A 27,433-nucleotide genomic window follows, 5' to 3' on the forward strand; every position below is an offset into this window, starting at 1 on the left:
TGATAGTGCTTTCTATTTGTATTAATTTATTTGCTGTGGGTATGTGTGGTGTGCACATGCCATGGCCTACTTAGAGAAGACCAAGGACAACCTGTGATAGTTGGTTCTCTCCTATTATGTGGGACCCAGGGATTAAACTCAGAATGTCAGGATCAGGGTCAAGTAACTTTACCTGCTAAATCATCTTGTCTGTCTTCTTTTTTTAAGGTTTATTTTATTTTGTGTGAGTGTTTTGCTGACATGAGTGTATATTCACCACATATGTGCAGGGTCTGTGGAGGACAGAACAGGGTGTTAGATCCCTTGGAACTGGAGTTACAGACAGTTGAGCTGCATGTGGGTGCTGGGATACAGTTTCATATTTTTTAATCAAAAGGAAATATGGGTAGGAATCGACTCGTCTTTTAAAATTGTCATGAGGAGACAGACTTTCTGATTAAATTTTTACAAGATAGAGATTAGACTGAGCCAAGGCAGCAAAAGTTCTATGCTAGAGGTTAAACTGGTTTAGAGGCTGTAGAAACTTCACTTTAATCTGAAAAAATACATCTTCAGATAGCAAGATAGGAGAAAATGCAGATTGTCAGACACAAAAGGAACTATACAGGCTATATAGGCTAGTAAAAATAGATCTTTTTTTCTTATGTCACTTAGCTTTTGAAACTTACTTGATTCTAGCTTTTTTTCTCTTATCAAGTAGAATAAAAATATCAAGCTCTTCAGTTGCATATAAAAGTGCAACTAAAAACATTGCCTATATGATGGCTTACACTTTATTGTCTTTAAGTTGCTTCTTGCAGTCTGTCAGATTCTAAACATCTTCCATGTATATTTGAAGAACTTTTTGTGGTAGGATGCGAGGAACATTCTAATTCAAGTTTATCCTCTCTTTTAGCTATCATAGGGACCTATTCATTTTTATTCCCTCTCTGAGATCCTTAATGTATATACTTCTTGAATATACTTTAATTTAAAAAATCTGTTTTTTGAGACAAGGTCTCACAATATGTAGCATTGACTGGACTGGAACTTGCTGTGTGCACTAGGCTGACCTAGCTCTCACAGAGGTCCTCCTGCCTTTGCCTCCTGAGTGCTGAGATTAAAGGCATATGCCACCAGATCCAAGCTTGAATGAACCTTGAAATTCTCCTTGAGGCAATTTAATGATTATCATCATCAATGATAGAAAAAAAAATTTTTAAATTGCTTCTATGCAAGAGATATACACTGTAAACATTGCCTGTAGTGGAAAAATAGCCCCTTAAAATTATAATTGCTTGTGATGCTTATCTATCCTTTGAGTTCCTCTCTTGCTCTGGTTACTTTTTATTTTTTTTTGTCTTTTTTGAGACAGGGTCTCCTTGTAGCCCCAGCTGGCCTAGAACTCGATATGTAGACCAGGCTGGCCTTGAACTCAGAGAGATCCGCCTGCCTCTGCCTCTCAAGTTCTGGGATTAAAAGTATGTGCCACCACTCCTGGCTTGGTTACTTTTATTTCTTTGGGTCACTTTAGCACTTAGTTAAAAATATATGAAAATCTTTATGTATGTGTGTGTGTGCGTGTGCGTGCATGTGTGCGTGTGTGTGTGTGTGTGTGTGTGTGTATGCATGTGTGAGTGCAGGTGCCCATGGAGTCCAGAAGAAGGTGTCAGAGCACCCAGATTTGGAATTGTAGGTGGTTGGGAACCTCCAGATTTTTTTCCTGGAAGTTTAACTCAGCTCATCTGTAAAGCAGTATTTGCTGTTAATCACTGAGCTATCTCTTCAATTCTGCACTGTCCTTTTTCTTTTAAAATTTTTAATGTATTTTATTTACTTATTTTATGTATATGAGTATATTGCCTGCATGCATGTGAGTGCACCTGTGTCGTGCAGTGCTGCAGCGATCAGAAGAGGGCGTCAGATTCCCCTGGAACTCGAGTTAAGGATGGTTCATAGCTGCCATGTGGGTGCTGGGAATCGAACCTGGGTCCTCTGCAAGAGCAGTCAGCACTCCCAACCACTGAGCCATCTCGCCAGCCCCTGTACTTTCCTATTTTTTAAAAAGAAGTCTTATCAATAATCCCTGCTTTTACTGATAACTGCTATTTTAAGCTGTTTCTTACAGACCAGGTATGGTGGTGTACAACTTTAATCCAAGTGCTCAGGAGGCAGAGGGAAGCAGATCTTTGAGATTGAGGCCACCCTGGTCTACGTAGAGAGCTCTAGGCCAGCTAGGGCTACAGGGAGACCCTGTCTCAAAAAAAGGTGTTGTCTTGCTTCTTTGAAATGGCATAAATAAATATGTGCCATTACAGTGTAATAATACTTCCTAAACCCAGTCCAGTTCCAGACTAACTTGAGGGAGATCAAACCCTTTACATATAAATTTTCACCATATTGCCATTGGGATTATGGTAATTTCAGCTTTTCATGCTTATTATTGCAAGTTACATGACATGTTCCTATTGAGAGATAAATATCTGGCATACTTAATTTAGAAATTTGAATGCCTTTTTGCATAGTCATTGTGTAATGTGAGGTGGTTTAAGAATATAGTCTACATTAATAACTATATTTTTAATGTGTCAAACAACTGATTTAGCAAACCAATTTAAACTGATATTTGTCTGTACTAATTCTGTGTTTTTTTTCAGTCCTTTTACTTTTCTCTCAGTATGTTCAGATGTGTCCCTTGTTTGGGTTTCAAATTTCTTCTCCTAGATTGTGATAGATTAAAAAAAAAAAGAAAAAAGCCTGAAAACTTACAATAATGTAATGTAATAACCATGCTGTTTTGGTAGCCTGACTAATCTTAGTTTATTATGGGATATTATTTGATAATTGTTTTTTTCTTTCTTTTTTTTTGAGACAGGGTCTCACTAGGTAGCTCTGACTGTCCTGGAACTCATTCTGTAGGCTAGGCTGGCCTTGAACTCAGAAATCCACCTTCCTCTACCTTCCCAGTGCTGAGATTAAATGCCTGCACCACCATGTCTGACTGATAATTGTACTTTTATGCTTAATACTTTAAATCTTGATACGGAATGTTGAATTATTAAATAAATACAAGACATTAGGATCTTTTATGCCATGACATTACTAATGGAAAAGTGGTTTAATTGCCCTCATAATTTTTCTATATTTCTAAAACAAAGATCTTGATAGATATTCCTGTGTGGATTATAAACAGGAGGAAGAGTTATTTGTTTATAAAAATGGAGTCATTTGAGCTGTGATGTTAAGTGTTGATGGAATGCTCTAGTGTCATGGGAAAGGTAGAAAATGGAGTAAAGCAGTAGGGCCCAAAAACATATTGAGGGCTCTGTCTTTATGTTTAAATCGGTGACCAGGGAAATCTGGAAGTAAAAGCCTAGTGAGATAGTAGAATACATGAAAAGTAAGACAAAATTGTACTAACGTTGTTTTACTAGCTATGTGCAAAATACTGAAAGTAGTGGGTATTTATACCTCTTTTGTACTGCATTTCAGTCTTGAATATTTCTTTGTTAGTGTCTTGCTGTTTAGCAGTTTACAATTTATCAATTCTCAGAGTCTTTTGATTATTATGTTTGAGCTTATAGTGTGCCTTTGATTTTAAAACTCTGAACTTAAAGTATCCAGGTGGTTTATTTATGTTTTGGGTTATTGTGAGAATGATGGACGATTGGAATAGTGACATGGATTTTACCCTTAATGAAGTAGCCTAGAGGCTAGAAAAATGGCTCAATAGTTAAAGGCACTGGTTGCCCTTGCAGAGGACCTAGGTTTGGTTCCCAGCATCCACATGGCAGCTTATAACTGCTTGAAGCTACAGTTCTGGGGGATCTGATGCCCTCTTTTGTCCTCTGTGAGCACATGTATGTGGTGCACTTAAATACATGAAGAACACTCATATACGTAAAGAAGTGGTCTACAGAATCACATTTTAATATGGCATGTGAGCATTACTGAGTCTTAGAGTTAAGCATGAAATGAAAGACTGTATTTAAAGTATGTTAAAAATCTCTAGGAAATATATTTAATATAATTCTCCTTTTGCTTATGAAATATATTGATTTGGATTAAAAGCCTGAACATTTTTATGTGAATTTAAAGAAAACTGTTGCAAGCACAAAAATATTAATATATATTTTCTTTTTTTTTTTTAACACAGAAAAGCCACCTAATAAAAGCAGCATGAGGATAGTAGTAGATTCAGAATCAAGGAAAAGAACTATTGGGTCTGGGGAACCTGGAGCTCCTACAAAGAAGACATGGTTTGATAAGTAAGCTGGCAGAGAAGACTGAAGAATTTTATTGTACATTGATTATTGTGTATTATTGTGACCATATAGTTTTCTTTAAAAAATGTTAAATTCTGTTTTATAAGCAGTTTTCAACTAATATGTGTTGTATTCTAGAAATTTAGTTTCATACTACAAAAACATTTTCTTATAAAAGTGAGGTAGTTGAGAACAAAATTTTCTTCTTTCCTCTCTAAAAAAAAACTGCTTACTTAGACCTGTTAGACATGTTATTGAATATGAGCTGTATGCAGGATAATTATGAGCCCTCTATCATCAGGGAAACAAAATGTGGAAAATCTGGGAAGAGATCTTAGCATGTAGGCACTTCCTAATAGGAACTACAAAGAGCTTTTGGAGAAAGGAAGAATCAGAGTATTAGAGAGTGTGATGGTTCATTTAGAAATTTGTATGTGTGTAGGCAAAAAAGTAACCTTTTGGGATCACAGTTATGTCCTCTTTTCACGTGCCAAATGTATGGTATGTCCCTTTTTTTTTTTTTTTTTTTTTCCTTTAATTTTAAGCTAGGAACAGGTTGAGGTATGATCATCTTTGCATCAAAATATTTAAATTTAATTGAAATCTTAAAAAGGGATATCCTTCAGTAAGCTAACTTACAGAAATGGGGCAGAAATATCTGCAGTATGACTAAATGCAGGTGGTAATACCTTTTTAGCTAAAAATAAGTAACAGCAAATCAAAAGTGAAAAGTGACAAGAGGTGTAACAGAACCGTCTCAGTTGACTTCCATAAAAGCTGCTACCACTAATAATTTGGAAACTGTTCTTTGGAAGAAAACTTAAATGTACTTATCCAGTAGTACTTCAGTTTTGGGGAAAAATTGATTTAATTAAGGGCTTTTGTTTTAGATATAAAACTTTATTTCTTTGTAATAGTTAGAGCCAGGATTTCTAAATATATTATCAATTTGATTTTTGTTTACAGACCAAATTTTAATAGGACAAACAGCCCAGGTTTCCAGAAGAAGGTTCAGTTTGGAAATGAAAATACCAAACTTGAACTTAGGAAAGTTCCTCCAGAATTAAATAATATCAGCAAACTTAATGAACATTTTAGTCGATTTGGAACATTGGTTAACTTACAGGTAAGAGCTATGCAATGATTCTCTTGTTGGTGTTTATTTAAAGAACTTAAGGAAACTTACAAAGAAATATAGAAAGTTGTTAAGATTTTAAGGTTGAGAAATTGGATATTGTGTTAGCTTGCTGTTACTATAATGAAATACTGGAGACAAGGTAACTTATCCAAGAAAAGAGATAATCATTGGCTTATAGTTTCAGAGCCTTGATAGTCAAAGATCAAGTGGTAATATTGGTTTGACTTCTAATTAGAGATTGCTGGTGGATGGTGTCAGAATAGCAGGACTCTATATAGGAAGAAGAGATTGCATCTCAAAACAAGAATTCAGAGAGCAATTCAGGGGTTATACTCACTCTCCTAATGACTTTTGCTTCTCAGGGATCTATGAGACCTTGTACAGGCAGCTCCCTTCAGTGACTTGTCACTAGGCTCTATTTCTTAAAAGATTCATACCACTTACCAGGATTACTGCACTAAGAACTGAACCTCCAACACATGATCCCTTGGAATATATACCACATATAAGTCATAAATAGACATGACATGAAACTTTACCTTATAGAAAAAGTTGTGTGTATATATTGGGGAGTGTTCTTTGTTTTTTTTTTCCTATCCCAAAGCAGGAACTTTGGTCATATTAATATAAACTTCTTACCTGTAGAGGTTGCCATAGAACTGTGGCAAATTAAATAATCACACTAGTAAAAATCTAATATTTATAGAAACCTTCAGTTTCTCAGTTTCTTAAGATAATTTCATCATCTGACTACTTCATATTTATTTTTACCACTTCGGGCGTAGAATACACTTGACAGACATTTTTGGGGCTGAAGTAACCATGAAGTTTGTAATTAAACATTTTTTCTTTAACAATCTTTGAACATCCTTCAAGATAATGATAATATATATTTGACTTTGCCTAAAATTAAACCTTAGCTTAGATGTCTAAAACGAGAGTTTTTAGGGTGTTGGAGAGATGGCTAAGTAGTTAAGAGCACTGACTGCTCTTGGAGAAGACCCGGCTTCAAATCCCAGCACCCACATAGCAGCTAACAATTGTCCATAACTCCAGTTCCAGGGAATCTGACACCCTCTTCTGTCCTCTATGGGCATTACATGACATGAGTGCACTTACATACATTAAGCATACCACTCAATACATAAAATAAAAAAATAAAAAACTGGAGTTTTAAAGGTATTATTAATGGACATTTAATGGTAGGTTGAAAGTATTGAAATAATATGTTGAGATTTTTTTTTTCTCCCAGTGTCCAACTTTTCATTATGCTTTATATTTCAATAAAAATGAAATTTTAGAGGGTTTAGCTCATCTCAGGTTGATAGTTTGGAAACTTTCTTCCTATTTAAAAGTACTATATTAAAAGTAATAGAGGGGAAAAATGTGTGTTTAGGATAGGGCAATATAAATGTATAAAGAATTTAAAGAAAATGTTTTCTTTTCAGCACTTTCCTCATTCCTTATGGACATTCCATATGTTATACCTATATTATTAAGAATTACTATGTGTTTTCTAGACTTTTTTTGTTCTATATTTCTGGGTCCAAATATAAACCTGAAAATATTGATGAGGTCATAGTATGAAGGTTACCCTGTAGTTGTATGTTTTATCTTGACTATGTCTTGATAACAATTCGGTTTTGTATATAACATTTTTTAAATTTTATTAAATTTTTATACACATGTATATGTGCATAGATGTTTGTATGAGTATATGCCACTTGTTTGTGCCACTTGTGGCCTCAGAGGCCAGGAGAAAGTGTCTGAAATCCTGGAGTTGGAGTTAAAGGCATTGTGAGTTGCCTAGCATGGGTGCTGGAAACTGAACTTGTGTCTTTTGGAAGAGTAGCAAGTAACCACTGAGCTATCTTTCCAGCCCCTATGTACCACATTTATATCTAGACATTAAAAAAAGTTCTCAGGATATTGTTTTCTTCACATAACTAACTATACTGGTAATATAATGTAAAACATGCATCAAAGCTGAATAGCAAAATTTATCTCATTTCTGTTCTCATTTCTGTAATTAATACTGAGATTGTTATCTTTCATTTATTGTTCCTTTTGCTGTTCCTTTTGCATGCTACATTATTTATAAAATACATGTTTTTCAAGATCATTCAAAACATTGGCGATGATAATGTTTTTAAGTTTTAATAAATGTATAATGAAAATGCTGCCTAAAATCATTCTTATACCTACTGTTTATTGAATACACTTTCTATAATCTATTCCACTTTTTTTTTGGGTCTTTTTGAGACAGGGTCTCCCTGTAGCCTCAGCTGGCTTGGAAGTCACTATGTAGACCAGACTGGCCTTGAACCCAAAGATCAGCCTGCTTCTACCTCCTGAGTTCTGGGTTTAAAAGAATGTGCCACCATACCGGTTGAGTTTTTTTTTTTTTTTTTTTTTAATTCTTAAAATAGCACGAAGGAGTGAATTCTGTTGAAAATCTTATTTTTAGAAGACATGGAAGCACAAAACGTCAAATGACTTATTCGCAAGAAAAATTACATGGCATTACCTGTTCATATGACATTCAGCTAATGATTGCACTAGGCAATTTGATGTAGACTGCACTGTTAATCTTCTGTCTATGGAGACACACTTACCTGTGGTTTATATAATTTGAAAAACACCACATAAAGTGTATGGGTCTGAATAATCATATTCCTTGCATGTCAGATGTGGCTAATGCTGCTATTATGTAGATCTTTTTAAAAGTTTTAATTTTTTGCTTAAACTTTTTCTCATGCTCTTGAAAATATTGTGAGAATTACAAATTTGGGATATTGTGCAGATGGGATCTTCTATAATTTTTATCAGATATTACCAGTAAATTACTAGTTTATTGTGTTCTCCAGTCTATATGGATCTTGATTATGTCACTCATTGTAAGGAATTATTTCTCATAGATACTATTAAGATTGGAGTTATGAAAAGAAACATTCTGAATAACATTTGTGTGGTTGTCATTCTCTACTGTTAAATAGAAAGGACTTTGTTTGTTCTATGAGTAGTCTTTGGTTGTGGTTTCTCCTGGAATAAATGTAGGCTGTGGTGATAACGTAGGTACGATAGGAGGCAGAACGATAGGATCTCACTTGGAAAAACCAGTATTTTTTAGGGATTTACTGTGTAAATTCACACATTCTTTTTAGAAGTAAATTGTCATTAATATGTTAAATCTTAGGTTGCCTATAATGGTGATCCTGAAGGTGCCCTTATCCAATTTGCAACATATGAAGAAGCAAAGAAAGCAATCTCAAGTACAGAAGCAGTATTAAATAATCGTTTTATTAAGGTTTATTGGCACAGAGAAGGAACTACTCAACAGTTACAAACTACTTCTCCAAAGGTAAGAGAGAAATTTGTGAGAAATTGAATCCTTCTTGGGAATCTCAACACAGTGTTTAAACAGAGGCATTTGAGCCAGGGACATGTATTCAGATCTTGACTTTACTTTTAAACTGTAGAGGCTAGAGAAAGTTAACTTCGCCAAAGTATTCTTTCATTAAACTGTGAGGTTAGTCTTGGTTTAGAGAATTATAAAATGGTATGGTATGTAAAGCATTTAGAACAGTCTATGGAAAGTGCTCTCTCATTAAGTGGTACCTGTATATATATCATAAATTTGAGACAATGCAGTGATCCTAGGAATTCTGTTTTCTTTCCCTTGTTCTCACTTTTTTCCCTAGAGAAAATGCTGGATTGATTGTTTGCAGAGGTGTTTTAGACGAGCTTGTTTTTTGATTGTTGAAACAGATAAGATGAATTTCAGTATTTTCCTATACTTTTTTTTTTTTTTTATTTTTTAAACAAAAAAAATTAATTTTAGTTTTTTTCTTTTATTTTTTTTTTTTTTTGAGACAGGGTCTCCCTGTAGCCCCAGCTGTCCTGGAACTCACTATGTAGACCATGCTGGCCCTGAACTCACAGAGATCTGCCTGCCTCTGCCTCCTGAGTGCTGGGATTAAAGGTGTGTGCCACCATGCCTGGCTTTTCCTATACTTTTATAAGTCGTTTTTTTTTTTTTTTGCAAAGAAAGTTTATACACATGGAGAAAATTGAAAGGTTTGGTTATAAGCTGTATTTTAAACTTCTGTGTATGGACGATTGAGTCCAAAATCACAAAGGTTACTTTTCACGCTCCTGTACTAACCAGCTTGCTTAATTGTGTTTCCTGTTCTGAGGTAATACAGCCATTAGTCCAGCAGCCCATTTTGCCTATTGTGAAACAGTCAGTCAAAGAGCGGTTGGGTCCAGTACCTTCAAGCACTATAGAACCAGCAGAAGCCCAGAGTGCTACTTCAGACCTTCCCCAGGTAAGTAGAAGGCAGCCTTAATGTACCTGTCAAATCATAGGTTCTCAGTAAATTAGTTTTCCTTGGTAACTAGAATTATAGTTCATGTTCTACATAGAAATAGGATCTTTATATATTTGAGCTCCATATGTAAGTTAGTTTTACCATAACATTTTCACTGTCTTCTGCTATGGTATTTGAATCTAAATTTTTTTTTTCTAGTTAATACTTAAGAGAAAGATGTCTTTTTCACTTTGAGGCGATTATTCCAACAAAATTGCTTGAAGAGTGAAGTTCGGTATACCAAATCTTCCTTTTTTCATCATCTTTTTACTTCCTTAGAATTCTGTTCTCTAGATAATTGTGCAGTAGAATGAATGAAAAACTTTTGGGAAGGGACAGCTTAAGACGTCAGGTTAAGCATGCTTGATTGATTATATATATATATATATGTATATATATATTGAGACAGGATCTCCCTGTAGCCCCAGCTGACCTGGAACTCACTATGTAGACAAGGCTGGCCTCAAACTCACAGAGATTCACCTGCCTCTGCCTCCCAAGTGTTGGGATTAAAGGCATGCGCCACCATGCCCAGCCTTATATTGTTTAAAGAAATAATTCACCTTGCTCTGAACTTTACTTATTACGGATTGTGGGATATTCTTCCATATGTCAGGTTTTTTTTTCCCCTCCTGCTTCTTTCGTACTTAGTGGCAATTTCTTATTGCTAAACCTCAGGCTTACGAATTTAACAGTCCTTTTTCTCCAGATGTTTCAAGATTCACTGTGTAAAATAGAATTATCTTATTTAGTTAATAGATGTCATGTTATTAACATGTTCTTTCCAGGTAATTCCTGAAGTGTAAGATAGTGAGATCCTATACAGATTTTTGATACAAATTGGTGATTTTTCTGTTTTTAAATTTTGTACTTATTTTTAAACAGGGTCCCCCTGTAGCCCCACATAGCTGGAACTTGTAGCCCCAGGTTGGCCTTGATTTAATAGAAATATGCTTGTCTCTACCTCCCTAGTGCTAGGATTAAAGGTGTGTGCCGCCATACCCAGCTGGTGAATTGTTATTTTTTAAAAAATTGTATCCAAGCTGGGTGTAGTGGTGCATGCCTGTAGTTCCAGCACTCAGGAGGCAGAGGCAGGCGGATCTCTGTGAGTTCAAGGCCTGCCTGGTCTACATAGTGAGTTCCAGGACAGCTGGGGCTACAGGGAGACCCTGTCTCAAAAAGAACCCCCCAAAAAAGTCCACATAATCAGGAAATACAGTATATTTAGTTATAAACATTTTAGGAAAGAATAGCACTTAATTTTAAGCTAGGGAAGTAGATACTTTTCTTATTTTTTTATTACTCAAGTCTATTTTAAAATATGCAGATTTTGTACTTGTTAACAAAGGTTGCAAGAATTTATGATTACATATCTGTGGAAGGGACATAGAAACCATCTGCTTAAGGACTAACTTGACATAATAATTTCTCATGATTAATATTGAAGTTATTTTGTTTCTTTCCACATTTCTCCCTAATCCTTTGTTTTCCTTTCCTTCTCCCTTTTCCTTCTACCTGTCTCTCCGTGTCTTGTAAAAAAAAGGCCTAAGTTTCTGTAATTAGTGTTGGTATGCTCAAATTCAGTATCTGTTAGTAGTATCAGGATGTTCAAAATCCCAGCAGACTTCTTTTGTGTTTGGGGAAACACTGAATATGTCCATTTTAATTTTTTTAGAATGTAACTAAATTATCTGTGAAGGACAGGTTGGGTTTTGTATCAAAGCCATCTGTTTCAGCAACTGAAAAGGTAAGAATAGCATGATGTGTTTGTCTTGGCTTCATAAATGTTTTCAGGTGGCATCTTAATTTTTAGTTTTCCTCATAGCTCCAAACTCCTGCTTCTTAATCGTATCTATATTTCTTACCCCTACCTATTTGCTTTATATTTGCTAAAAAAGAAAAAATATTCGCCTTATCCTTTTTTTTTTTGCATCAGCATTTAAATATTTGCTTCTCTTATTTCCATGTACTCCATTTTTTGTTTTATATTTATTTCTTTAGACACATTGTACATTTTAGTTTGAAAACTGGCAGCCTAATAGAAAGGGTCATGAACTAGGAATTTTATCTGAGTTTGATCTGGCTCTTCATTTTACTAACTGCATGTTATTGGGCAGTGCTCTTAACCTTTCTGAATCTTTTTACTTGTGATGGTAATATTTGACTGGTGATGGTAATATTTGCCTTGCTTTCTTGAAGTATTTTGTAAATAGGAAAGATGGTGTACATTTTATTATTAACAGTTTATACATAGGCTTATTTCTTTGTAAAAATGAGACGGTACATACAGATTATTAAGACCACTTGTGAATTTTTCTTCTGAATAGATATGTGTTGTTTTCATGTTTAGATATGAGTGACTACTCTGGTAGGTAGTTTTAAGTTATGTGAAATCATAGAATATTAAAATTGAATGATCCTGAAGACCAAATACACCAAAACCACAAAGGGTTTAAGATTTAATCTGGATGTTAGGAGTTACTGAGCCAGACTAGCGCTTCTGTCTCCTATTTCCCGCCATGGCTCTTTCCAGTCCGAAGATTACAGAGGAAATTCATGTTGAAAGCAAACAAAGCATCTAGTGAGATAGCAGTCGTGCTGTCACCATTCCTTTCTTAGTGTATTGTTTCCCTTTTTTACTTTGTTAAACTTTGCCATTTCTAGAAATTTGAAATTCAGTCTGTGCATCAGGCACTTCCTCTTGGTCATCTCAGTGTCTGGAATGAATATTTTCCCATACAGAAGTTAATTTTATCTTCTAGTCCTCACCTCAAGAAGTGATTTTTCTAAGCAGTATAATCTTAAAACTTGAGGCCATGTGCTTGAGTTTTATAGTCTATTACCTTTTCCTCTACTTCCTTCAGGTCCTTGGCTTTTCTGGTATCTTAGAATTGTCTTGGTTCATTTTTCTAGTGTTGCTATCCTGTCAGACCTATTTCAATTATTTATTATAGAGAATTTGAATATTTTAGCTAAAATTACTTTAATTCACAGCCCATAGATCCCTTAATAAGTGCCATTCTGTTACTTTTGCTCTAGTTTGTCTGTTCTACCTTGGGGAGCATCTTTTTGTGTGTGTCTCCTTGTATACCTCTCTCCTGTTCTCTCTCTGACTCTTCCTTGTCTCTGACTCACCTTTCTAGCCTATTCTTTGTCTATCACTTTTTGTCTCTAGTGCCAGCTTCTATTGGGGTATTTCTAGAATGCATTTTCCCTGCTAATTAAATGTCCTCTTGTCTAGCATCAGTTTTAGATATTAAGTTTTTGATCAGATATTGATTCTATAGTGATGTGTTTTTGTTGTGTAAGATGCAGCATGGCCTCTTTGCATGATGAGGAGTTGATATTTGTACTTGGATTTTTTTAAGGGGAAATTGTGTGGAATAATCAAGCTGCATTAAGAGACTTCAATTGCTCACTTGCCATTGTATATGGCACTGAAGTTTCTTTGTTCTTTTAACTGTAAGACATAGTTCTGATTACCTTTTGATTTTAAATTTGGATCTGACACAACTGGTGCTAGTTTAATCCAAAGATTGGGACTTTATGTTGTTTTTCCTTTCCTATTACCAATAGTTTTTAAATTTTTAATATGTTCCTGGATTACATTTTCTTTCAGGAAAATATGACTTATTTAAAAGATTTGCTGTCCTTTGTGAGAACTAAGTGGTTGTAGCAAAAATTGATGTGGATTGTAAACAGTTTTTCTTTGGTATTTGTTAAAATATTTCTCTGCAAGATCATTAATCCCTGCATTTCTTTTATCATATAAAGAAGAGAGAAAGTTGAACTCGTGAAACAGTAGAATGATGGTTATCAGGAGCTGAGGGGAAGAAGTTATGGAGATGTTGTTTAAAGGATGTAAAATTTCAGCTAAATAGGAGTAAGTTCAGAACATAAACACAAGGTTTACTACATGGTTGAAATCATAGAGTATTTCAATTGACTCTTGAAAATTGCTGATAGTAGATTTTTAGTGTTCTCACAACCACAAGTATGAGGTAATGCAAGTACTAACTTAGTTTAGCCATTTAGACACACACATACATATTTAAAGATATGTTATACATGGTAAACATACAATTTTTGTTAAAGTTTTTAAAAAATATCTTTAAAGAGTAAAAGATATGATCAATTAAGTGAATTTTAAAGATATTCTTAAAAAAGTGTTTCTGAAATAGTTTATATGTGTAACTTTAAATCGTGTTCTTACAGAATTTAAATAAAAGATATGATCAATTAAGTGAATTTTAAAAAATGATATTCTTGAAAAAAGTGTTTCTAAAATAGTTTATATGTGTAACTTTAAATCGTATTCTTGCAGAATTCTCCATTTGGCAAGCTGCTTCATATTCAGATTTGCTGAAAGATGATTACTTACTCAAAGAATTGACCATATTAATCTTCCTATGTTTCTCCTTTTGCTTTACCTGTTAGAGCTACTTACTGTGAATTTTCTGCATTCTTCAATATTACATTTCAATTTGAGCAGTAGTCCTTTAAAATTGATCCTTTAATGACTTAATCTTATATAGTAACTTTGTTTTTTAAAAAGTATTTTCCCTTTCGTTTTTATCAGCAAGAAAAATCTTTTTTATTTCATGTACTGATAGTATTACCGATAATATTTTACATAGAAAATAAAAATGTTGTTAATGGAATGGTACCTATTTAGGGAATTGAATTTTGTGTTGAAATAGGAAGTCTTGGGTTGAAAAGATGGCTCAGTGGTTAAGAGCACTGACTGCTCTTGCTGAGGACTAAGATTACACATGGTGGCTAACACTCGTCCTAACTCCAGTTCCAAGGACTCCCAACGACCTATTCTGGCTTCCATGGGCATTGCACATACGGTGTACTTGCATGCAAACACTCATATACATAAAATAAATATAGTCACCAAAAATTTTTAAAAAGAAAATAGGAGGCATTAGTAAAAACATAGCACATGATGTATCTTTTCACTTACCTTCTTGGTTTATATTTGATATCAAACCTGACAAGGATACTATAGTTAAGGAAAGCTTCAAGCCAATACCCATTATGACTGTAGGAACAAATATTCCAAATAGCAAATTCCATTGATAGGTAAAATACACAGTACATCTTGGACTGCAAAGATTTATTCCAGAAATTCAAGATTGATTAGAAAATTTGTTCAACTGATCGTATTAGCATCATAAGGGAGCAAAACCAATTATGACTGTCTGAGTAGAAAAAACATTTGGTGAAATGTTAAACATGGTTAAGTAGGAATAGACTGAATTTTTAATTTGATGAAGAATGTTTGAATCCTGCTCCACTAGAACTAACATTAAATTATATTGGTAAAATATATTTAATGCCCCCCACCCAGTTGCCAAGATTAAGAATGAGGCAAAGATGTCTGCTCTAATTATTTTCTTTTGATTTTGTTCTGTAGGGTCTAACCAGTGCAATAAAGTGAGAACATGAAATACACCATTATAAAGTTTAGAAAGGAGGAAACAAAAACTGTTTCTACATCGATGGCATGATTATATATGTAGAAAATAATTTAGAAATAGTTGAGATTAATAGGTGAGTTCAGTTAACAACACTAGAAATTAAACCAACGTTATGTCAATGTGTAAAACTTACATGAAAAACAGAAAGGAAAAACAGAAGTAGTGTGGTTATTTGGAAAGGGCTCTACCCACACTCTGTGTTCTTTCTTAGGAATTGTAACACAATCTTGTTTGATGGATTTGCTGGCTTCCTTTACCGGTTTCATTTTTAACTTTAATTTTTTTTTGACAGTTCTAGAGATCTAACACATGTCCTTCTACATGCTCAACAACCATTGAACTACTAAGCTGTACTCTGGGATGGAGGCTTTTTGTTTGAGAGAGAGAGAGTTTTGCTCTTTTGCTTAAACTGGCTTGGAATACAATATATAGCCAAGGCTGGCCTACCGTCTTCCTTTCTTTTCCTCACATGTGCCACCAGGCCCCTATAAATTTTAATCTTGAAAAGTGTGGATAGTCATTAGTATTCAGATTCCTATTACTTAAACTTTAGAACCAAATAGATTTAGATAATGAACAGTATTTACAAGCATACAGTTCATTATTTCCAAGGCATACTTTATTTTTGCATTTTAGCACCTTTGAAATTTGAGTGTATTTCATTTGTTGGTATTTATGGTTATAATTGGAAGCTCTTTGTTGTTGTTTTTTGTTTTTAAGTAGGCGTCCTTGAGATTGAGTCTTTCTAAAATCTATTACCATGCAGAAGGAAATTATTGGATAAAATAACAATATGGAACTGCCTGTAGGAATAAAGGAGTCTTCTGTTCTGGTCAGATACTTAACTTTGAACTGGCACTCCTTAACATGATAGGATGTTCAGGAGGCCTAACAAAGCATGCTTATTCACTGGAATTGGAGAAATATTAGATTAAATAAATTGTATATACAAGTTTCTTTACTTCTGGGTTTATCCTTTTTAAAAAAATATTTTTATCAACGTGGTGGCACACACCTTTAGTCCCCAGCACTTGGGAGGCAGAGGTAGGTGGATCTCTGTGAGTTTTAGACCAGCCTGGTCTATGTATATGTAGTGTGTTCCTGGATAGCTGGGGCTACAGGGAGACCCTGTCTGAAAAAGACAAATATATGTGCATACACACACACACACACACACACACACACACACACACACACACATTTATAACTCTTGTACATTTCATGCCACAGTTCTTAATCAAATTTAGACCCCCTCCCTCATCCATGTCTTCCAAACCCTCACCGATCCTTATGTATTCCACCATACATGTTAAGTCCTATCCAGTCAAACATTTGTACCCAGGTGTCTTTTGGTGCAGATTCATCCACTGGAGCCTAATCAGCCTACTCTCCCTCACTCAGTAGTAATCAGTCTCCAGTAGTTCCCAGACTAGGCCTGGCCCACCACCCATTTTCCTTCTTCCATTCTGGGCCATTGTTTGATTGAGTTCGCAGGAGTCTGTGCTTGATGCCACCATTGCCACAAGTCCACATGTGCAAGCTTCCAGTGTCCTGAAAACCTTTGCTTCCCTATGTTCATGAACCAGCCCTGGCTCTTGCAGTCTTTCCACCCCCTCTTCTGCAGCGGTCCCTGAGCTGTGGGTGGGTGAGGTTTAATGTTGGAGTCCTATCCAAGGACACACACTCTGCACTCTTTTATTCTCAAAAACTTAGCCAGTTGTGACCTTCTGTGTGCATCCCCCTCTGTTGTATAAGGAAGCTTTGCTGGTGAGAGTTGAGGGATGCACCAGTATTCTCTCCACCCCCTGTTCCACTATGTTCCTTGAATTTCATGTGTAGAGGTTTCACTGAATATGTCACCAAGGGCTGGGCATCTCCCAGGCATATATTCTCTGTATGTGTCCAGTTATGGAACTCTGTAGTAGCCTCCATATGTTGCAAAGAGAAGCTTCCTTGATGAGTGGTATACTGTAAAATATAAGGATATATAAGGATAAGAAATTTCATTTGTTTAGAGATGTGGTAGAGGTAGGGTTTTCTCTAGGATCTATGACCTTACCAGCCATGTGTATTTGGCTATAATTACAGTGCCACTCATGAGTTCACTCCCGTTGTGAGGGCTTTAAGTCCAATTAGATAGCTCTTGAATAGCACCCCCAGATAACAGTGCCATTACTGCACCAATAGAGGTAGTTTGCTGTGCCAGTCATTATGTTTGTTCGGCTTTAGGACTGGGTTGAACTGTTGATTGATTTTCTCCTTTAGCAGCTTGCATAGTATTGTCTAGAACTATGAGAGCTAGTCTTCAGGGAAGACTTCCAGGTCAGTTCCTACTCCCTTGCTCCAAGTCCTGTGTCCAAATTATGACCTGTCTTCAGCAGTACAGTCTTACTTTTGAGTTCTGGGAGATAACCAAGCGTTCCGGCAATGGCTCTTGTTGTTTTGGGAGTTTCTTAAACTACTCTGACCAACCACTCAAAGGGAGGTCTCTCCTATCTGGCATGGCACTCCCTGCCATGCAGCTCCCTTGTATACTCCTGCACTAATGTTCAGACACTGTATATATATTTCTCAGCGGGTTTTCAAGCCAACACAATTCCCTGTCTTCCCAGGATTCATTCATCCCTCCTTTCCCCAGCCAAGCTCCCTCCTCCCTCCCTAGCCCAAGGGCCCCCTTTATTCCTACCCTCCTGTGATAATACCACCTCCCCCATTCCCCCTCTCCTATGTTTCTTCCTATCCCACCTCCATGGTTGGCTTTATCCTTTTATTATAATATATATTTGCCATGGAAAATAGGGTTATGATAGTCACTATTTCCAATGTATTTGAGTATAGAGATCTTTTCTGCTCATGGTTTAACTTTGTAGGGAGTTCTCATGAAGAAACAGTATACTCAGACCTAAAGCAGGCTGCCTTTTGTTTCTTCTCTTACAAGTTATTACCTTTCCATTATAAAATAATACAGTTTGGCAATTCTTGACATGGTAAAGTAAGTGTAGAAGAAATTCTCCACAATTATTCCAGTACAGTAATTGAAGTTAAATAACAAACTAATAAATCTGTTTACTATTGTATTTTAATATATGAAACTATTTCATACTTATTAGTGATATCTGACAGTTTTTACCTTGGAGAAAATTACATACCAAATTTTGGTGCACATCAAGTATTATTTTCCTTTCCTTTTTAAAACATCAGTTGTCCTATACGGAATTAGTATAATTACAGTATTCTAGGCTTTCATTTGGATTCTAAGACATTCATGTATATTTAGAAGAGTGGTGAGTTGCTCACTTTTTGTTCTCCAGTTTCATGATGAAAGATTAGAAAATGGTCTCCAGATTGCTACTTTGTGATAGAGCATATGTCAACATTTTAGTAGTGTAAATGTGGGATTACTTATCTCATTGATACCATAGCGTTTTTGTATTATCTTTTAGCCAATGAACTCTTTATGATATTATAAGCAATAGTTTTTCTTCTGGAAAATTACAGTGCATGACTACTTGTTTGGGTTTTATAGTATCTCTTGATCTACCTAAAGAGAGGGGGCTCTTAAATAGCTGGTAACTTGTAACTTCGTGGAACTTACAAATTTTTTGTTTTGAAGGAAATAAAAAGCAGCCTATAAACATTTTTTTGCCCCAGTTAAACGTTGTGTTTTAAAAGGTTTTCATCTGTTTGATTTAGTGTGAAAATGTTGAGTATTTCATTATTTTAAGGCACTATTTTAGATACAGTGATGAACCAAATGTAAAGGAGAGATTTTGGGGTTTATATTTTTCAACACCACCAAGATGAACCTAATTTAATAGATGAACATTTTGAGGCCCCTAAAGTGCTCCTTATATAACTATAGTCTCACAGTTCCATGTTTAATAAGACTTTGGTTCAAGAAGCACAAAGACCAGATCCTGTTCCAGGGCCCTTACAGTGCAAATAGGAAGGAAGACATATACTACCAGGCTGTTTTTCAATAGGTACTTAATATTAGCTGAAAATAGTAAGTGGCATTTTTATATCATGGCTGAAAGAAAGAAAATTTATGTAAGAACTAGGCAGAAGAGAAAAATCATTAGTCCTTTAGGGTATGCTGAACCTGAGTTTGGTTTAAGAGAAGACGGTCACTTCAAGCAGATGGAGCATTGCTAGCAAAGGAATGAAGAGTGATACTGCATTTATTTTGGAACTACAAATTAGGAATTTTGTAAGGTGACATTAATTTTCTACCTGTGCCCTGGCTTTGTAATGTTTCCTTTAGTCAATTGAGATAGTAATATATTCAGAAACTAGTATTTTCTTAGAAATAGAGAATAGTGCTTTGTTTTGATTTTACATTGTGTATGTTTGACCTTTCTTTTCTTTTGCTATAAATTTTTGTGACTGAAAATTTTTTCGTTTTAGGACTTATCACTCATATCATTCTTTTCAAATCATGAAATGTGATTTAGTTATTATAACTATATAATACATTTAGTTCAGCATACTAACTTTTGACAGTTATGCTTTAAAGTTCAGTTTCTTAGAAAACAACACTTAAATTATGAATGGTTGGTAACATTTTTTTAAGATACTAAATTTTTATTGGTAGGTGTTGTCTACATCTACTGGCCTAACAAAAACAGTGTATAATCCAGCTGCTTTGAAGGCTGCACAAAAGTCCTTACTTGTTTCCACCCCCACAGTTGATAATAATGAAGCACAGAAAAAAAAACAGGTAAGTATAGACAGCATACCAAATTTGTATATAAGGAGGTTCTGTCTGTGTGTGAGAGTACTTACCTCAAGGTAAGGCTAAAAGGTACATTTATGTTCAGTGCTATTGAATATTGATCTTCTATTGTATAGAAATAAATAGTATTTTTTTTCTTTAAATGGAATTTTCCCCTGGTTCATCTTTGAAATTTACGTTTTTGTTTTTTTTTTTTAATTCCAAAGAGAGGCATTTTTTAACACATTTTTCCAGAAATACCTTGAAGCAGGTTACATAAAAATATGTATACAATGAAGTTTAAGGGAGGAAAAATAGGAATAAGAAATCAAAGACTGAAGGATTTGCCAACATGCAGTCAACTTTAGTGGAATAATGAAGGTATCCATTAGCTCATTAGCTTTTTTTTTTTGAAAATCTTAATGGGTTTATTGGGCTTGCTAACAGAGCATAGAGTACGAGTTTATTTACAGAAGAGTGGGTGCACCCCTTCCCCATTTACGGCAGCACTGGAAAGTCCACACTCAAATACAGGTCCTGTGACTTCCCGGCAGCACAAAATCATGAGAGAGGTGCCTCATGGTGTTCTTGGTTTATATATCCTTAGCTCTGACTGGGTGGGGGGAGTAAGTGACTCCCCCATGGACTCCTTGGGAAGAAGGTGTGCCTATAGCTTGCCAGTATAGTGATCTGACACTTCAAGTTAACACTCTATCCATTCTCTGGCTCTTACATTCTTTCCCCCAGCCTCTTCCGCAAAAGTCTCTGAGCCTTGGGGTGGGGGGGTAGTGATAGGTGTGGGATGAAACTTTAATGTTTTAAGTTGTACAGAACAAACTTGTCTGTTGTGTTTGTTACTGTACTTCTACAATTACAGTCATCTTTCTTCTTTTGGCTTGTTTTGTTTGTTCTTAGTCATACTCTGATGGTAATTTTTGATTCTTAACTCTAGGAGGCACTGAAACTTCAGCAAGATGTAAGAAAAAGGAAGCAAGAAATTTTAGAAAAGCACATTGAAACACAGAAGGTAAAATATATTGGGTAAAATATTTACCAATGTTGTAAATTTTTAGCGAATTTAATCTTACACTATTTAATTCATTCAGACAAGCAAATGTACTGTAATTTGTAATGGTAAAATGAAAATTATCATGATATTCGTCAACATTATATATTAAATTATTGATATTTTGGAGTTGAAACATGAAATGATGGGCAGAGTTTAAATGAAACTATGGTTATCAAAATGAAATGAAATAAGGTGGTATTCTATTACCTCTGTTACAGTAGTTTGATCAAAGAATAATGGAATGGAATTATTTTTTCACTGTTGATAATATACCTTTCTTTACTGGTTTGGCAGCTTCCTTAGTTTTTCAATAGAGCAGTTAAAAAGCCTTACCTATGGTATTTTGGCATGTGTCTAGTCCAAATTGAGGTATAAGTATAAAATATATACCAGATTTCAATGATCTAGAATGAAAGGAAAAAGATGTCTTAGTAATTTTTTGTTGAAATGTGAATTTTGGTATGTTAGGCTAAATAAGTAACTGAATTAATTTTACTTGTTTTCTTTGTCTTTTTAATATGATTGATAATAAAATAATTAATAGTTACTCATGTGTGACTGAGAAATGGTTCAGTATTTAAGGGCACTTGCTGCTCTTCCAGAGGACCTGAGTTCAGTATCCAGCATCCACAACCACCAGTTACTCCTGCTCCAGGAGATCTGATGCCCTCAGGCACCTACACATATGTGGCATGCATGCACACACACATGAATAAATAATAAAGTAAATCTTTAAAAAAATTACTTAATGGAAATGACATTTCTTTGGGATAGTCTTGATCTAATTTGTGACATTTAATTGTTGTCAGTTCTTTCTTTACTGTGTCTTGTAAATGACGGTTAGTAGTAGAACATTTAAAAATGTAGAAACTATGTTTTGATTGGACACAGTGATGTACTATTGTATTTCTAACACTTGTAGGGAGGTTGAGGCATTTGAATTGCTAAGTTTGAAGCCAGCTTAGACCACATAGTAAGACTATTTCAAAAAACAAACAAAAACCCTGGATATTCTTTTTTTTTAAATTTTATGTGTATGAGTGAATTGCTTGCATGTATATGAGTACATGCATCCGTGTTGTGCAGTGCCGTGGAAGTCAGAAAAGGGCTTTGGATTCCCCTGGAACTGGAGTTAAGGACAGTTCGTAGCTACCATGTGGATGCTAGAAATCGAACTTGGGTCCTCTGTAAGAGCAGTCGGTGCTTCTTAACTGTTGAACCATCTCTCCAGCCCCTAATTTTGGATATTCTTTATAAAAAGAAGTCACAAGCTTTGCATAAAAAACTGGAGACAGCTTAACTCAAAGAATTTGTAATCATCCCATCTCTCTGATCCAAAACTTACATTCTGAGAGAGCTAAATAATAGTAAAATGCTTTACAAAGTAAACTGATTGTCAGAGTTAAAATATTGTTAGCATCACCAAGTCTGCTTGCTATCTTTATATACTTGTTAGCTTTGTCAAGAATACATAAACTAAAAATAGTATTTATTTATGTTAACTACTTTTTTTGTATTTGCGTTGTTATCAAAAGTAGGATTAAGTCTCTCTTTTACTTCTGTGTTAAAATTTGGTAGATGCTGATTTCAAAACTAGAGAAAAATAAAACAATGAAGTCTGAAGATAAAGCAGAAATAATGAAAACTTTAGAGGTTTTGACAAAAAATATCACCAAGTTGAAAGACGAGGTTAAAGCTACTTCTCCTGGACGCTGTGTTCCCAAAAGTATAAAAACCAAGACCCAGGTATTTCCACTTACTTTGTCCATATAACTACCTTCTAATAATATTAAACACTGATTTTAATTCCTTTTTTTCTTTTAGAATGTATCTCTTGTTCAGAATCTGATCACTCATAAGTCTCCTTTCCTTGAAGTTATAGTTGGAAAGTCAGTTAGTAGAAAACTGTTATGCGTAATTTTGGAATGGTAGTTTGAGGACAAAGTGATATGGGTACTTGATTTTGTGGCTGAGGAGTTTGAGCTCTATTGTTGACTAGTTATATAGAAGGTTAGTGGCAGAAAGTAACCTTCCAGTATCACTGTATAGAATGAATTATTTACAAAGGGAAAAATTTAGATATAATTACCTAATCCTCAAAAGATTTTTGGGTTACCTCTTCAGAGGTGGGAATGTTAGAGTAGCAAAAAGCCCAATTCAAAAAAAATAAAGAAGAAACAGTACATGAAGTTATCAGAAAAAAGTGATGGGGAGATATGCGAGGAGTTGGAGGGGAGGGAGTGGGCATGGATTTGATCAAAACACCTTATATGCATGTATGAAATTATCAATACATTATTTTTTAAAATGAGTTATATTAATCTAAATGATACAAATAGGTAAGCAAGATATTTTCAGATGGTAGCACTTGATAGAGATCGTACAATATCCATACTTGGTATGTATCTATGTATAAAGTGATATTGATATTCCTTTTTAAAAAAAAAACATTTTATTCTTTTTTATTTTATGTGTATGAGTGTATTGCCTGCATGTATGTGAGTGCACCCATGTTGTGCAGTGCCGCAGAGGTCAGAAAAGGGCTTCAGATTCCTCTGGAGCTGGAGTTAAGGACGGTTCATAGTCGCCATGTGGGTACTGAGAGTCGAACCCAGGTCCTCTGCAAGAGCAGTCAGTGCTCTTAACCACTGAGCCATCTCTCCAGCCCTGATATTTCTAATTATACTCTTTTTTAAAAATTGTATATTTTATTGCCAATTTCCATAATGACAGCTTGGTGTCATAACATCAGTTCGTTTATTCATTCAAACAAACCTAAAATCCATTTACTATAGTTCCAAAATTGCTACAGTATTGCTTTTAGCAATTAAATATTAGTTTCAAATTTTATTTATAGTCTTTACAAACTCATTATATTCCACTAAAGGTATTAAAGCAGACTATGACCTAGATTTACTTCTAGTTCTTTCAGTAAGTACTGTGCTATCAAGTAGATAGTTAGGTCTGTTTCTGTTTTGCTTTCAGTGTTGGATCCTTTCTTGTGTTCCCAGTTCTTTTTTTTTTTTTTTTGAACTTTTACAAAAACTTTATTGAGAATTTCATACATGCATATAAGGTGTTTTGATCAAATCCATGCCCACTCCCTCTCTTCCAACACCTCTCATATCTCCCCATCACTTTTTTTCTTTTTCTTTTTCTTTTTTTTCTTCTTTCATTTATTTATTGTTATGGGGCTTTTGGGTACTCTAACATTCTCCCCTAACCCTAAAATCTTTTAAAGATTAAATACAAGTTCCCAAATACTTTTTGACATTTTTGGCCTTTGGAACAGAGTATGTTGTTAACAGTCCCAAGGACATTTTGACATTTAGCCAAGAAACTGGCTGCTTTTCTTTGGGGTCTTTTTACCCTTAACTGCCTAGCCAATTCCTACTTCCTATTCTTACCACGCCATCCTCTGAAGGGGTTACCCAAATTACCAATAGGGAATCGGGACGCAAACTGCTCTGGCTTCTTCCATGCTGAACAGGGATGCAGGGTGAGGCAATTGGAGTACCCCTTCAGTGGGTCTATCTAAAAGACTCCCAAATCATGTATTTAACTGTAGGGAGAAAAGAAATTCCTTGACTGGGGCCTAGGAGATGTGAAGGAGAAGTAAAGACAAGAGTAATTATTAGCATTGGAATTTCTTGACAGGGGCTTCCAAAAGCATCCCTCTATTGGGTTCCTCCTCTTTTGTCTTCCAAGGCTGGACTCTAGAGAGTTGGATTTAGGATTTGCTTTCAGGTATTTTGATAACTGTTAGAATAGTTAGAATTAGTATCAGCTCCCTCTTAAAGGCTTCTGAATAGGGGGAGAAAACAAATTTATCAGTCATTTTAGAACAATAGCTGGTTGTCTCCCTTAGCAACGGATGGGCACTACAGTCTTGCAGACCAAGATTTGAAGTCTTATATCTGAGCAGCACTTTCTGGTTAGGAACAAAATCATCAATGAGAAATAATTGTTTAAATAACTTTTTGTTTTTTTGTCTTTTTGAGACAGGGTCTCTCTGTAGCCCCAGCTGTCCTGGAACTCACTATGTAGACCAGGCTGGCCTTGAACTCACAGAGATCCGCTTGCCTCTGTCTCCCGAGTGCTGGGATTAAAGGCATGCACCACCACGCCTGGCCTTAATATATAGACTTAAGCCTAATGTCTGGGAAGTTATTCCCTTGAACTCTTAAAGAAGTATACTAATGACTTTACTCTTTGGTTATACTTTCCTTTTGGGTGTTTACGACCATATAGTTGTCCCAAATAAATGAATTTATTTTTACACTTAAGGTCATTTGAGGATCTGTTCCTCAGGAGTCACATGGGCTTGGGAGGAGCTCCTGGCTCCTTTCTTTTACCAGTTCCATCTATGTGAAGATAAATCAAAGGCCCTGCTTGACCATGTCTGGCTTTGCTTGGAAGCATGAATGAGATATTTCCTCTAAGTTGACTCTCCTCTTTGTAGACTGGACACTGGTTCAAGTTCTTACTGAGTTAATTTTGCTTTTTTTGAATAACATACCATGATTCAACTGTCAAAGTACATAAAAAGACATATGGTACATATAAGAAGACACCCCCCTACCCAAATTCCGGATATGCTGTGCCTGTCCCACTCCCTGTATATAATTATTTTTAGTTTCTGGTTTATCCTTCAAATCTATCTAAGATAGATTTACCTATATCAAGACATACTATATATTTTACTTGCTAGCACTTACTTTCTGAAGTTATTACATACCAACTCATAGATCTCTCCTTGGCTATGGTATAGATAATGAATTACAGGGAAATCATCGATAACAATAAGCCAAGAAAATTTTGCATTGTTAATCAGAGGTGGTTTATAAGCTCGGAACAGAGTAATATTACTGTGATAGAAAAGAAGTATAGCTGGGCATGGTGACAAACCTGTAAATTCCAGTGTCTGTGACAATCAGAAATTCAAGACCAACATCAACTGTGTAACTACCTCATGTCCAAAAGAAAGAAGGACATATATGGAGTAATGAAAATGGAAAAGGCTCCTTGTTAAACATGTTTGTATCAGTGCAGGATATTAATTATTGTTACCTGAAATATTAATTACTGTTTTTTAGATGCAGAAAGAATTGCTTGACACGGAGTTGGATTTATACAAGAAGATGCAGGCTGGAGAAGAAGTCACTGAACTTAGGAGAAAATATACAGAATTACAGCTGGAAGTATGTTTCATCCTAGCTACTGTAGTTAAAAGAAGTAGAGAGTTGCAGTGGTGAACATGAAAATGCATATTCTTGGTTCTAGCCAACAATTATTGACCACCATATGTGTATAAGGATGTTGGGGTAGGAGTGAGGGAAGAAGTGAATTGATCTTACAAAAGCAACTGTGAAAATAATTTCAAAAAATTCTTCTTAGCCCAGTGTGGTTGCACATACCTTTAATCCCAACACTGGGGAGATAGAGGCAGGTGAATCTCTGTGAGATCAAAGCCATCCTGGTTTACATATAGCGAGTTCCAGGCCAGCTAGGGCTATAGGGAAGCCCTATCTCAAAAACAGACCAAAAAGAAAGCACCCCTCAAAAAATTCTTTTTCTTTCATTCATTCATTTTGAGCTTGTGTATGCATGTCCTAGCCTGCATGTAGAGGTCAGAGTACAACTTTCCTAAATCAATTCTCTTCTTTTGATCATGTGGGTCCTCCTATGGATCAAACTCAGCTTCTTCACCCATTGACCCATCTTGCTGGCCTGAGAAAGTCTTATTTAACAAGTACTTCTACTTCAGACTCAGGTAGTACGTTTTTAGTAAGTTTTTAGTAAGTTTTATTTTTAGTAAGTTTTATTCCCCTTTTGTTCTTTTTTTGAATTCCTGGGACTAAAAGCTATTAAAGTTTTTTTAGGTATTCATATGGAAATAGTCTTTGGGATACATAGACATGTTATGTTGAATTGCTAAAGATTAGATTCTAGTTGTAAATCTATAATTGAAAAACATGCTTATTTAAGTTTTGCCTATAGATGGTGCTGTGGATGTTTTAAAAGGGAAAATAAACTACCTTCTTAGAATTTGGTTACACGGTTATTTATGAGACTCTCCTAGGAAAATTCATCTGTTATAAGAGATGAATTTTTAATATTTAACAGAAATATTTAAAAATTAGAATTATATTGTAAGATTTGAAAACATTAATGTCTATATTCATCATTGTTTGACACAGCAATTCAAGCTTGTCTATATTTTAGGTTATTTTGCTTAATTTGAATATGGTACTTTTTAAAAAAAACTTGGTTGAAAATTGTATTTTTTTCTCTTTACAATGCAGTAGGAGTCTGTTTAGTGTTGTCATGCAGGGCTTAAAGATTTAACTTTTCCAGTTACTGGATTTTGTTCTAGACTCTGTCTTGTTTGAGGGATAGAAGAAGATATAGG

The 27,433-nt window shown here is 35.1% G+C and overlaps 1 protein-coding gene across 13 annotated transcripts in view; it reads left to right on the forward strand.

Annotated features, from left to right (window-relative positions):
* Positions 1–27,433, forward strand: part of Rbm26 (RNA binding motif protein 26) — an 85,934-nt gene that overhangs the window by 35,587 nt on the left and 22,914 nt on the right. For 7 of the 13 annotated variants that reach the window (XM_008849112.3, XM_029554078.1, XM_008849106.3 and 4 more), the window contains exons 10-18: positions 4,136–4,247; positions 5,211–5,370; positions 8,579–8,743; positions 9,579–9,710; positions 11,428–11,499; positions 19,833–19,958; positions 20,905–20,979; positions 22,600–22,767; positions 26,118–26,222. In XM_008849112.3, the coding sequence (XP_008847334.1) occupies positions 4,136–4,247; positions 5,211–5,370; positions 8,579–8,743; positions 9,579–9,710; positions 11,428–11,499; positions 19,833–19,958; positions 20,905–20,979; positions 22,600–22,767; positions 26,118–26,222 (1,115 nt within the window). The remainder of the gene's footprint in view (positions 1–4,135; positions 4,248–5,210; positions 5,371–8,578; positions 8,744–9,578; positions 9,711–11,427; positions 11,500–19,832; positions 19,959–20,904; positions 20,980–22,599; positions 22,768–26,117; positions 26,223–27,433) is intronic. The other 6 variants (XM_008849113.3, XM_008849114.3, XM_008849115.3 and 3 more) reach the window with 3 other exon arrangements.

This window comes from Nannospalax galili, unplaced genomic scaffold (assembly GCF_000622305.1).
Source record: "Nannospalax galili isolate Female #2095 unplaced genomic scaffold, S.galili_v1.0 scaffold140, whole genome shotgun sequence".
NCBI lineage: Eukaryota > Metazoa > Chordata > Mammalia > Rodentia > Spalacidae > Nannospalax > Nannospalax galili.